This window comes from Neopelma chrysocephalum, unplaced genomic scaffold (assembly GCF_003984885.1).
Source record: "Neopelma chrysocephalum unplaced genomic scaffold, ASM398488v2 Primary Assembly neopelma1_72, whole genome shotgun sequence".
NCBI lineage: Eukaryota > Metazoa > Chordata > Aves > Passeriformes > Pipridae > Neopelma > Neopelma chrysocephalum.
Genome location: NW_020897732.1, coordinates 7,237,231 through 7,251,784, shown reverse-complemented (window position 1 = coordinate 7,251,784; position 14,554 = coordinate 7,237,231). Strand labels below are relative to the sequence as shown.

Genomic DNA, 14,554 nt, shown 5'->3' with positions numbered 1-14,554 from the left:
TGAGTGGGATAAGGTAAGTCTTTCACATTCTGCCTTCACCAAGAATATTTCTAGGACTGTACTGTTAGAAGTTTTTCATTTAATCTTATTTTTCTTATTTTTATATACAGCCTTAAAGTTACATGCCTTAAAGCAAAGAACCTCTATGTGACCTGATGTGTGCCTTGCCCATAGCAATGCATGTGGCTCCAGAACACTGTCCCTCCTGGAAATCTCTCTTCTGCTGCTCATCAACAGCCACAGTGATCAGCAAAAGCCAACAGCAAGAACTTGTTCTGTCTGCAGAACTCCAATCCCAGATGTCACATAATAGGAAAAAATAAACTTGTTGATCTCTGAGCCATGAGTTTTATAAGAAAAAATGCTGAAAGCAGGCTCAGGGAAAAAGCCCTCCTTGGTGCCCCCTTGTCTAAGAACACTTACCCTGTAACGCAGAATGCATTCCCTCACATGTGCCTGTGCTTGGTTTCAGCCTAATTAGTTTGGGTAAAAGAAGGGTGGGTTTCAGTGGAAGTTGAAAAAATTACCTGTGACTTGGTCTAAAACTTGAGTCATACGCAGCTGCTGTTCCTACACTGTGGTCAATGTAAGACCTACCTTATCTAAATGATCTGGGTACCTCTGAGCAATACCTGCTCCAAATTGGGAGCGTTTGGTGATTGCCAAGATGTCATTGTAACAGAGACAGCTGGAGTGGATCCCAGACTAATTTGGTCTTGACAAGCCAAAAGATAACACTTAGCATTTTACCCAGTAGCCAGAGAAAATCAGACAAAAAGTTTACACCTTAATCTTCAGCAAATGAAAATGACTCGTCAAGTTCTGCGCTCCAGTTTCTTTTAAGGATTTCCGATGTCATTGTAGTTAAAAGCTCCATACGCGAACATGAGTGACAAAATTTGGCAAAATTAAGGAAGGTAATAAGCTAGAAATCTGACTCCTGCCTCAGAGGCTTGCACATCACAGGAGAGTCTGCCTTATCATGTCCTCTAGCTTCACTAGAATTTTTAAAAGTGGATTTCTTTATTGCAGTAACACCACTTTATGAAACATCAACATAATTTTACACCTATCAAAATATCTATACATGAGAATATCCTGAAACATGTCAAAATATCACTGCTCTGTTTTGGAACATCTAGAGGTATGGTAAAGTGTTCATTTCACATATATTTTGGGTTACTTCCATTTAGTTCAGAAAACTATTCTAATTCATATGTCTGCCATAAGAGAGCCACGATTCAAATCCTACAACGTTATGACTCCAGTAATGAGTTTTTCCTGTGCAGCCCTACTGGGAAATTGAAAGAGTTAATTTAATATAACGTGTTCCAAAGTGGGTGCTGCTTTACCAGTTCAAGACAGAAACAATGTCATTCCCTCGGTTTGTTTAAGGTCTGATTCAGATCTTTGATTATTCAAATCACATACCCATGGCCTCAGAAACCTGCTTTGAATCATCACACTTTCTTGAGCCACTGGAGAGCCTGACCTGTTATTCTGAAACTGTGGTTGAAAACAAATTTCAGCCAAAAGCTGGATAAAGAGTTATTTATCCGTGCCATAGTAACTCCGGACACAGCCAAGCTCAGAAAAATACTGTGCTCCTATAATAATAAAAAAGTGCTTATGTGAAGGGAAAGAAGTAGTTAAGTTCCTAAAGCATGTTGAAGGAATATCACGTTATTTGGGTGACCCCTGTGCAGAGCTGTGGCTCGTGGGCTGGAGAGCAACTCCTGGACTAAGGTTTGCACGGGACTGGGATTTCTGATGCTGCTGAGTCCTGAACTCAGTAGGAGTCGGGCGGAACCATGATGCTGCTAAGGAGGCTTTTGCTCCATGCGAGACCAAATGCTGCCCCCAAGATCTTGCAGGAGTGCTCAGCCTAGCAGAGCAACAAGTTCAACTCTTATTTTTGCAAAACACAGCAGTTCACATCAAGCTAGGACAGAGGAGGATGAAGACATGAGTCCTGCTTAAATGCTGTTTAGCTCTTCAGGTTTTTTACCAGTAATGTGTGTTTTATGGTATTATGCAAATATACACATAAATAACATGTACATTCATACCCCCACAGACACTCAACTTTGAGAAGTTCTTGAACTTAACTAAAGATGACCTCAGGACTTCAGAGATTCATTTCATGTGTAGGAGATCAAAAGAAAATACCTCAAAGCTTCATTGTACCTGAATAAACAAGAAGGTGTGAAATGCTTATAATGAATTTGTGTAGCAGAAACATGCATGACAATGACTCAAATCTTGGAGGGCTACTGTAGAGCAGTTCTAGAGATTTTTTAGTTTTACTTTTTTTCCAGCACCTGCTATAGGTGCTGGAAAACTCCAAATAGAAAATAAAACATCTTGGCAAATGTAATTCCAGAGATAGTCAGTACTAAAGCAATGCACAGATCCTCAGGATTTCAATGTCAGCACTGGTTTTCTCTACAGCAGAGTTATTCTGGTTTTCTGGCATAACAGCCTTCTTACAAACAAGACAAGTGCCAGAATAATTTGCACTTTAAGAGTGATATACAGTATATAAAAAACACAATCTCTCTGGATCTCTGTACTGTTGAACATTCTACTACAAATGTTAGGTGTTGAGGTGGATGTGTTGTGGAAGCACCGGTAAAGGTCTGTTCCATAACGGCCTGAAAGAAGCTCTGCCTGTTCACAGTCCAGGCAGCACTTTGCGCTTTATCATCCAAACCTTCCCATGAAATGTACAGAACTTTTAAGTTCAACATCCTGAAATACGAGCAGCTTCTGAAGTTGCAGCTTAGGAACACATTTTTAATCCTGCTAAAGCAGAGCCTCCCCTACGTTGACACAATGCAGTTAACCTCAAATCTAGCCAAAAAAATCACTGAAGCTGTGGAAATCTTTTACATGACATAAAGATGATGAACACCATTGTAGCTGTGGTAGACTCCAGACCCATGTTGTTAATGACTACACAGCAAATGTTTATGCAGTGACGCAAAAGCAATTCATCAGCCCTCCCTGGATTTGACTGAATGGCTCAGTAAGCTTGGTGTGAATTTTATAATTTATTGTTGCTTTTGAAACGTTTTTTCTGAGATAGAGAAAGAAAGCGGGAGATTGAGGAGCTCTGAGAAGCATTTCTCATCTCCACAGAGAAAGAGACAGTCTCCTTCTCACACACCCAAGGCCTGGGTAGTCACTGGTGTCCACACATTCCCTACCGAGGCACAAATCCTGTTATCATAGATCAACACCTAAAACAGATTCCACTCTCCAGAGCCACACATGAATTATTGCTGAGCTTAGAAGAGTTCCTGCATTTGTTTATACAGCAGCTCCACTTGCCACTACCATCTCAGCTATATTTCTCTTGAGGTATTTCAGATATGAAACTTGCCTTGCAAAATCAATCCTTTTTATTTTACAGGCCTGAAAGTGAAGATTATATGTCCATTAACTTTGTCATGCATCTCACCTACTGTCCAAACAAAAAGGCCATTTCTCATTCTCAGACTAAAGTTTTTCTAAGTACTTTTGATTTGAGCATCTTGACTGTGATTTACCATTACCATGAAATGCAATTCCATTCTTACAGTGTGACGTAAAAGAAATCCTTATTCAACAAAAGGCTCCTTCATTATGTTTAAATATGTACTTTCCATTATTTCAATAATAATTATTCATCAGGGTGAATAAAAAACAAACTGCAAAACTGGATTACCATAGTTAGATTTAACCTGAAATACCCTGAATCTGATACTCTATCAACAGAGAAACAGCTTGGTTACAGCACTCCTTTATTTTTTATGTAGGTGAGACCACAGAAATGCATTCATTTTGTACACAATCATATCTGACAAGACTTAGAATGGGAAATGTACACAGCTGGGAGAATTCATATCCAACAAAATATATAAGCAGCTGAATAAATGTTCTCCCATCACCTTACTGTTCCAAAACACTTGATTCTCTCTCTGATGATCACCTTCTCTCAGATACAACCTGGAATATATTTAGGCCAAAATGTCTGCTTTTGCTTTTTGCCTTCTAAAAATACATATTTGGCAGAGTGTAAAGCACAGACTAGTATGAAAATCTTTATTAATCTAAGTAATATCAGTAGTTTTTTTAAAAGTTATGATAACCTAAATACAGGGAAAGTGAGTTCTACAGTGACTTTCACTAAACCAAATACAAGAATCAGATTGATGAGATCTCTAGCCTAAGAACACTTCAATGTTTCCAATTCTGTTAGCTGGCCTTAAAAACCAGAAAGTCCTTGAGGTCATAGTTCCTGTACACCCTCAGACTACCATGGTTACAACAACCCTATTACTACAATGTGGATTAATGATGCATTTAACCAGTGACATCTTGCTGCACTTCAAATATCCAAAAGTGCATTCTTTCTCCATTGATCACGTATAACAGTTGATTTAACACTAAGCATCTGAAGTGAAGTGGGATTGTATATTCCAGTGGACTTTGAAGCCAACTGGAATCCATTCAATGATTGGAATTGGACAAAATTCATGGAGGTATTTCATTAGTGTGAGGAGTCCCATTGGGTGAAACTTTACTGAATCAGGCTTCCATAGCCTGTGCCACAGTCCTGATTCTCCTGTTATTTAACAGAAACCAGAGGTTGCAAATAACACAAATACAAGCTTCAGTCTGGCTTGAAGTTAGGACACAGCCTAAAGTGCACAGCCATGCTCCAGGATGCAATTCCCAATTCCTCAGGTTTTGCATCCTTAAGAAAAATACCTGGTTAAATCAGCTTAGTAGAGATGATGGCTTTCATTTTCTGATGATTTCACCAATCTTTGTTTCCAAGTTCTAATTCTTACAGCCTTGGCCCTAAGCATCACAGCGGCTCTCAGGGTTATTACCTCTTCAGAACCAAGTCTTTTAGCAACGTGAATGAAGTTGCACAATAAACCTCAGAAATCTTGTCAAGTTATGTTTCTTAGGCATAGACTGATAAAAATTAGAAATACAACCCCAAACCTCAAACCCCAAAAATCAGAAAAAAGTAAGATATATATATTCCTTCGGTATATTAGAAGTTAGTAATTAATTATTTTTAATACCAAGAAATATATAATCACAAAGAAAAAGGCATTTGCCTAGCCCTGTGAGCATTCACCACCAGCAAAATTACTTAAATTAAAAGGAAAAAAAAAGATAAATGTGTACACAAAATTAGCACGAGAATTAGCAATCAACTGTAGTTCATACAAGGTTCTTAGCAGATAGCATCGTGTTTATTAATAAATTATGAACTGCTTAGTGGAGTTTTCACTTAGTGATATCACTGTAATAACAGACACATGTTTTATTTATGTTTCAAGTTACATCCAAAATAAGCAAGACATTCACTGTCAGATTCTCTCAAATATCTGAAGACTCTTTACCCCAAATTTAAACTTTCATTGATCTACATGAGATAGCACTCCATCAAAACCAAGGGGAATAATACGAGAACTTCAGTCACTGAGCTCATCTTTGGGGATTTTGTTCCTGTGATACAACAAAGCCAAAAACTGCATTTCTTCAAGCTGACTGCACTTTTCTCATAAGGATGGTGGGTTTTTTTCTCTGTGGGATACAGTGTTATTTGTGCAGCAGATTGTATTTTGACAGATGCAACTGTATCATAAAAGGCCCTTAGCACTATCAGACTGGTAGCTCACAAACGTTCATGAGCTCCAGGATTTCTTAAAAAACCCCAAGAATTAAAATGTTTTTGAGAATTTAAAATGCCTGGAAGCCACTTACCTCCCCCACACCAGTCTGCAGAATTTTCAGTCCAGTTGTTTTCTCAAGCTTCTCTTTGTTTATGGCTGTAAGGAAAAATTAAGATTGAAAGAGTTACAGGAAATCTGGAATATGTATGATTTTACAGCATTTGCAACCAACCTTCTTTCCTTCATCAATATATTCATGACAGTTCCTACCTCTGTCATCTATGGAATATCTTTCCCTGAGAGCAGCTTTGCTTGTCAGTATTTTGAATACATATTTATGCTATTAATTGTTCATTATTACATGAAAAAGAAAACCAGGCTAATTCTATGTCCCTTGTAAATACAGTATCACACACTTTTAACACATATTCACAATATGCTTGGAAAGTTCTCTTTGGTGGAAACTTCCCATTGTCTCCCTTGCATTGAAGAGCAGGGCAGCACCTTTGCCATTACAACAGAGCTGTAACTGTGTAGGAAATTTCACAACAAATAGACTTTTATTTAGCAGGTAAGATGAAGAGTTTATTTCACAACACCAGGATGCAGTGGACGATTTTGTCTTTTTTTTTTTAATTTAGTTTTTTTTCATATTTATCATCTTCTATATCATAAAAGCATTAAAAACCAAAATGAAGTAATCCAGTATAAAACAACTAAATAAAGGTAGCAATCACTATGACTACAACTATACTTGCAACCCAAACATGCCCAGGGCATGAACTTGATCACTCCTGTATGATTGCCAATACTTTTAAATCTATGCTGTTCACATGATTTCTGCCTTTGACCATTTGTAGCCTCACAAAACAATGTTCCCAACCACAGTTTTGGGAACAGCACAAGGATGAGATTATTCCTAGCTGGGAGTATGGGTAATGTCATCCCATTTTGGATGGGAAGACTTCAACCTTCTAGTCAGCCAGACTTGTGGCCAAAACCCAGGCACCTGGGTTGACTTATTTATGAGTAGAAATGGAGCCCTGCAGCCTTGTTAACCTCTCCTTTCTTTAGCTGCCTAGTCATTGACTGTGTAATTCAAGTGAGTCATCCAGGTTCTCTCTGCAGTCCTTGGAAAGGGATGGACTTTTAATACGATGAGTCATCCCACATATTTTACACACATCTGCAGGCATCTACCTCTTTCCTTTGATTACAGACAAAATTTGGATAGATTTGGCTTCTCAATTGAAGTTGCCTAAAGGAAATCTCCCTACCAGAAAGTTCAAGAAGTGTGCTAGAACATATTGTGCACCGTAAATTTACATAAAAATACTTAAAGGAATTAACATATTTTTCTTTCATTTGTGAAAAATACTCTTTAATTGTTGCCATTTGAAATATTCAAAACAGCTCAGATTGCAGCAGACGAGAAGTAAGATTATTGTGAACTGATCCTTTATTTAGTTTGTCCAAAGTGCAACACAAATGACTCACATTTGTTTCAGAGGCGAGTTGGATGATTAGGCTCCATCTCATCTCTTACGGAAAGATTTTGGTAAGAGTTTGTATGTGCAAAGACTCAAAAAGCTAAACCTCAAGCAATTTTAATACAGAGAAACCTTTCTGACTGCCTTCAGCAAGGGATGAATATTGCCCTCCATTTAAATGAAGAGGAAAGTACCGTACACCTTTTAGACCCACACATCTTTATTTTTGCTTCTCTTAAATATGCTACTGGTTAAGCAGGGAGGAACATGCAGTCCCAAGCTAAGAAAGTTTAAATGCATCTTTTCCAGCCTAAATACTGCATACAATACTCACATACTTAACATCTATGCCATATCCTACACATTCACAGACATATTTATTCTACCCAGAGTCACCACATGAGAAGTAGAATTACCTGAACCAGGAGATTTGATGCTATGTTTTGCAGTGTTGGATATGTTGGATAGTACAAATTTCAGAAAAAGAAAGTAAATATTTGGCAAGAAGCTGGATTTTCAGCCTTGAGCTAGGCTCTGGAGGACGTTATTTCACTGATGGCTGCAGACTTCATCAGGCTGCGGATTTCATTGCAAAGGGGTGCCGTGCTACCACACTGACTGCCTCACATCCAGCATACACACTAAAGGCAGATTTCTACCAAGTGCAAAATTTTAGAAGATTTATAAAATGAGAAAGCTCCACAGCTTCCTTCAAAGAAACTGAATGGTCCAATAAATGATTCTTTGGTAGCTTAGGATAAAGAAAACTGCACAGCAGAGTGGCTGCAAAATAAATGGGCATAAGTAAACAAAAAGGCTTAAATCCCACTGTGTAATTTCTTGCCACATGAGCAGTTAATAGAAAATATTGGGTCTGCTGAATTGCTGAATTTTGTAATTACTATTACATATTTGACCTCCTTTTTTATAGGTTTCCTGCAGACTTTAATTATTGAAGCTTTGATATTAAAAAACAACAACAGTGAACAGGGTTTGCTTAACACCCCTGCTTTCCCCTTTGATATTGTCTAAAACACAAAGGACAGGTCTGACAGCCATGCTAACATATACCCTGCCAAAATTAGGAGGCATGAAGGCACGAGGTGTTATTGACTAAATCATAACCGGAAAATGGTCAAGCTCAGGCACTGTCAGATTGTGGAGAGAGACACAGCAGACAGTCTCTGGCGTGTTCACTCCAGGCATTTACAGGAGCGTATTTTAGCTAACCTTGAACTCCACAAGCTGTTCAGGAAGGTCAAGAAACTCTGTCAAAAATGGTGCTGAAGCTGAAGCAGCAACTACATATCAAACAGCTGCTTCAAGCTGTGGAACAGTGAATGTAACTACTTAACCTTTTCTATGCATAACCATAATGGAGAATTAAAAAAAATAAAACACAGTCAATGTAGATAGATGGAAGAAGTGGTGGGAAAATATATTCAGATATTAAGAACAAGCTGTTAATCCTTTGAAAATTGGTCCAAATATTTAGAAGTATTTTAGTGGACTACCTGCTAGCTTTTATTCAAATAAAAGTATACAGCAGATGAAGTTTCTGTTGCAAATTTCATGAAAGTGGAAATTATAATTCTGGGTAACATTGCATATTGCACATTCCATCAAAGTTATTTTCTTTATGGCCACAGTTTAAAGTCCTGTAATACTAATGGAGAACTGACAAACTCATCAGCAAAGAGACATAATAAAAACAACTATTAAAAAAAAAAAAGAAAAAATACCTCAATAAAATCCCCCCCAAACCAGTCAGCAACATATAAATCCATTTTTTAATCTTCCACTGAAACAAAAAGGACTTCCAAACACACAAAAAATGAGGTCTTTAAATTAAATTCACTAGATGAAGGATATGCAAATTACCTGAAGAAGCGGAGCCCTATAATGTTCTCAAAATTCTGCAATAGCCTATTTAATTAGTATTTTAATTTATCAGAATAATTCTTTGCACTTGACAATTTATGCAGTATTCCATATAATTAAGCACGTAGCTACAGTGGAATAATTTTGCCTACTCTCTGTATACCGGTTATTTTAACCTGAAAGGAACTGTGGAAGTCTCTTCTGTGATCTAAATTACAATGGGGACAACTTAATGGCTTTGCTCTATTAGAGAGCATGATGAGGGTGTTACTGAGTGTTTAAGGGTAGGAATTGTCACTGTTCAGTCTTCACTAACCTGAGGGAGGTCTGATGTGTTTTCTGAGGGCAAACGTTTATTTCCTTTAGCAAAATTATCTGTCAGTGGTGCAGTCAAGAATTTGAGTGTGTAGTTTTGGCAAGTTTAACCTCAGAGTCCATCAGTTATAAGAAGCAGCAGATTATAGAGGGCTCCAAGCTGACCTGCAGTCTCATTACAGCACTTCTGGAAGAAGGAAACCCTGAGAAATACGGGGATTACAAAGGTTTGCTACAAATACGATGCCAATCACAACTGCACCCTCCAGCTTACTTGTGGGAGCACACTCTGGCACAAGCAAGACGAGGGAAAGGGTTTCAGCAAGAGGCTTCCTCAGCCTGTCTCCCAATGCTGCTGCAGGATTTACCTGCCCAAAGAAGAAATCGACCTTAAATATAAAAAGTCTTTGTGGGAAGATGGTGTCACTCACAAGGAAACCTTGTTCTTCTGCTGTGTATCTGACTTTGAGGGTGTGTTGTATTTAATTAAATGTAGAAAAAAAATACTTACGGGTATATGATTACCCTGACCTCTATTACCTGCCCATTTTAGAATAAGATAATTCATGCCCTAGACTCACTAAGTATATTGACTGGACCTCCAGTCAATAAAGTGATGGAGGGCAATTAATTCATATTTACCGTAGGCTGTCAGATGAATTCTACAACTGCTGTCTTTTTCGCATTAGCTTGTTGCAAAGCTCCTTTCATAGAGCCACATTCAGAAGAATTTAATTTATTTTCCCCTCTGAGGAAGGGAAAGAGAAAAGGAGGAAGGGCAGTCCATGAAAATGCATCCCCATATTTTGGCTCTCTCCCTGCTGAGAAGAGCACAGTCCCAGAGAAAACCTGCTTTTGCACAGTCAGTGCACCTCCTGAAACTGCTGAGGCATTCACAGCCTCACTAAATGAGAGTGGGACAGAGGAAAACCACACTGTTGACTCAGCACCCTCTAAGCCTTTTCCCTATAAAACAACTCGATTTCACAGAAGTTTTTCCCACCTCATTCACTTTGCTCTGTTTTAAGTACTTTAAAAAGTATTTTAATGGACTCAGAATTAGATACTTGGGTACAACCATGTTCAGAAGTCTAGGCTTTCCGGAATATAAGACACGGTCTCCTTGACTTTGTCTACAGGGTGGTGTCAGAGATTCTGTGCCCAGCCCTGGGAACTTCTTCCACGGGCTACAGCCTTTGAATCTGTAAATCTGCTCTGGCAGGAGTAACAACAGTAAAAAACACAACATGGAGCATTCAAAATGCATCAATTGAAACCAAAATGACTAACTCGAGATAAAGTGAGAAGAGGGGTGCCTTTACTAAATTTTTCAATGCAATTAGTGAGGGACAAGTACCCAAGTTGAGGGTAAAAGGTATTTTGTCTTCCAATCTTTACAGGGTGATGGCACGAGATAGTTGCTTCATGTGTAATTTCTAGTAAACTGGCAGCCAGACCTGGAATGGAAATGGTTGCAGAAAAGTCAAAGCTATATTGCTGTGCTAGCAACAGCCTGCTAAATATTATGTCATATTCAATTTTCAAGTCATTTTTCAAATGATTTTAATTAGATATTGTTTCAATCTCATGTGCATTAATTTAATTTCTGGTATCAACATTTCAGCTTTCAATCTGTTCAGATGCAGCACCTTGCTGCCTGGAGTAATTTAAAATATTGTTTGCATCTCCAGCAATTTTGAGGGCACACATCCTTTGCAACATGCTCTAGCCAATAGAAACAGCAGATGGAAATTCAGACCATGCTCACTACTCCCTGTGCACCTTTGCATTCTCCCAGGTTTTGGTACAAGGTAGTTAAATCTCCATGCTCACAATCAAGGAATTTTCCATCTCTGTTTGTCTTTAATTCTGTTCAAAAAAAACCACACAAAATCCCTTTGTCAGGCAAATAGTAACACTGCATGTTTTCATAAGAGGAAAATTGGACCATACTTGAATAGCTGTCAAGAGCTGTATATTTTTTTAAACTTATTCACCAAAACAATGCCATTTTTGCCATTCTAAACCATCTGTTTCTTACACCCATGGTCAGGTAATACTCAAGGATAGCACAGCAATGCCTTGATGAATCAGGACCTGAGGTAGCTATCTGTTTGCATAGATTAGGTATATATTTTAAACATGTTCTTTCTGCGTAACAGTTTCCATTGATTTATTTCCACTTATTCAATAAATAACTTCTCTACTGTATGTTTTCCCTTCCCTTTCCTTTAAAATGAGCAGACTGCTAGTCTAAAATCTGATATTTAAATTGTAGTAAAGGAGGTTGAGATATATGAAACTAGTTTTTTTATTTCTCTGGAGGTTTTCTGCTTCATGGTGGGATCCATCTCTACTAACTTTGCTGTCTCAAGTAAAAAATCAGTCAAGGTTTCCTCCTTAGTCAAGAGAAGTAAATAGGTATCACCAGACATTTACTTATCCCATTCTGAGATGAGTATAATTTATTCATCATATATAAATATAGGCCTGGAAAGGCCTGCTTGTATTTTCAAAGTACAAACAAGTCCAGTTTATATGAATTAGAACTGTAGAAATGAAAAAAAAAACCCTATTCTAAATACTTCTACGCCCCACCCCAAGCTTCAGGAACCACCCATTATAAAAAATATTCTCCTAAACAGTGTAAGGAAATTTCTGTCCACCACCAGAAGAGTTTTGAGTACTAACAACAAAAATAACCACACTCTGGAAATGCATGTTTTAGAAATACAGAATATATTTCAATGAATTCTTAACAGTGACAATTTTTAACACTATTGACCATTTTAACAGTGACAATTCAATGCTGCACATTATTTGACAGAGTGCAGTGCATGTATGTGTGACAATTTGCTTGCATACTTAAACCACTTATCCATTATTTATAGCAAAAGTTGAACCAATTCAGCCAGTGTTAGCAGAAAAAGAAAAAAAGACGTGTCATTCAACTTTTCACATCAAAATTTGTTCACATAAATATTCTCTGAAAAGTTTCAGCTCTGTACAGAAAATTCAGATGAAACAACCTGCAGGATGTTGAGCTAAAAGTAGAGCAGAATATGTTCAAGTAGACTAAAGTAGTTTGACTACCGGTGCAAGTGCAGACTGCTTCTCTGCAAAGTTATTTCTGGGGTGATCACTAATGTCTAGATTAGCTTTTAACTGTCCCTCTCAAAGTCCCAGTTAGCTTAACATTGAGGTTCACCATCACTTGTTCAACCTTAACATTTAAAAATTAGAAGGCAAGATTTGTGGTCCCAGGGAATGGGTGGGTAAGAAGGACCTCCTGGACCTCCCTCAGCCCTTTCAGCGCAGACGAGTCTTTGCGTCCTCACCTTCACCACACTGTGAAAAGTAACAGTCCATGAAATAAGGCTGTAGCTTCTTTCCTTTCCTTTTAAATAGACAGGTTTTCTGAATAACATTATAAAAGAACAGCTTTTCTTCCTTCTTTTATTTACAGTCAAGAATTCAACAGATTGCTTTAATTTTCTTGCGCTGAAAATACTACCAAAAAAAAATCAAACAGATAATAGCAGTTACTCAGCTTTTCAAGGGTTGCTAGTATTCTAGTTTTGTATCTGCTTTTTGCTTCTATTTGAATATTCTCTCCTTCCACATACCCCATTTTGATCCCTCAGGATATCCATTGCATATCCTTTTTGTGTTTTATTATTATTAAATAAGAACCATCTGTCTACTTTGAAAACATGAACTTTATGTAAGATCTGTTCCTTGTTCTTTTAATGCTTTAGAAAAAGAAAAATTATAATCTTCTGTCATCATCTCCATCTCATAGTGTTTTGTTGTTTAGTTTCTAGGAATAGTAGTGTCTAAACCACTCATTTTCCTCCTATTCTCACTTTTCTAGATCTATTAACTGGAGTACTTTATAAGCAGAAAAAAACATTGAAGTGATTCAGAGGTTGCTACTTATGGTTGTAGCTTTCTAGAAATTTAGGAAACTCGGTTACCTGGAACTTAACTGACTTTCTGTGGTCTCTTTAGAACAGATGATGTGTCAATGGGGCAAGAGAAAGGACTAAGCCATTTCTCCAGAAGTCTACCAGCCACTTTTTCAATAGTTTCTATTATTTGTTAACATAAAAGAAACTAGAGGACTCTGAAAAAGAAATCCAAGAACAGTTGTTACACTTTTAAAGAAGCAATCCACTCCTCCCTAGGGTCTCCCTGGAGAGTACACTGACCCTCTTTCATATTATAATATAAAATATTTTAAAATATCCATATTGACATCTAGTTAATCTTCACCTTTGTTATGCTCTACTTTTTTACCATTCTTCTGCTTGCACCACCTTGAGTCTTCTCATATAAACAGCCTGAAATGTATGAATTATTCTTACTCTTATTTAAAATCTGTCAAATCTTTGGATGGACACCATAGTGTGCTTGCACTGGTTTATGAAAAATTTAAGGGACACTACCACTAATTCTCAGCATGCCAAACTGTTATTTTTAATAAATACACATTCAAGAACTGTCATTTTTTTTTCCCAGTCATTTCCTCAGTTAATAAAACAGCACCCTGTAGGTTCATTTCTTTAATGATCCAAAACACAACTTCGAGACACGTTATTTGTTATTCATCTGCAACTACACTTAATGTCATCCTCGTGGCACAAATGTAACAAGACTGAGTTGTGAAAACATTAGCAATATTTCAACTGACTGGCTCACTAAATCATGAATAACACAGCTAATGCACAAGGTCATTCACTAACAAAATCTATTTGCTGTGCCTCAGAATAAAATGAAAATATTTATTACCAAGAATGGCACTAGTAACAGGAGTCACAATAAAGCTTTCAGGTGAGTGAATAGGGACGATGTTAACTTGCCCATTGTTTCTCACAACAGTTTTTCATAATTCTGATTTAATGAAAATTCTGAAGGCTACTTGACTACTGTTCAATAGATTTCTGAAAAATCATCAAGTAGAAGAGTCAGTGAAGCCTTCTTAGAGTTCAGAAACAGAGGCCCAATATTTTTTAAAGAATATAAACTTTAATCAAGTAATAAAAAACCATTATGTTTATCCTTGGATGGGTGGCGTGCAAAACAAGGAATATAAATCCTTGCCTATAGAGATAACGGGGTCCTAAATGCATTTACAGAATTTGCATGTGCCTGTGTCTGCAGGTTTGCACATTTGATGGGAATGAGGAG

At 37.5% G+C, this 14,554-nt stretch overlaps 1 protein-coding gene across 1 annotated transcript in view; it reads right to left on the bottom strand.

The window, feature by feature from the left end:
• PTPRN2 (protein tyrosine phosphatase, receptor type N2) overlaps positions 1 to 14,554 on the bottom strand; it is a 645,766-nt gene that overhangs the window by 232,842 nt on the left and 398,370 nt on the right. The window contains exon 12 of the mRNA XM_027687014.1: positions 5,770 to 5,834. Within this exon, the coding sequence (XP_027542815.1) occupies positions 5,770 to 5,834 (65 nt within the window). The remainder of the gene's footprint in view (positions 1 to 5,769; positions 5,835 to 14,554) is intronic.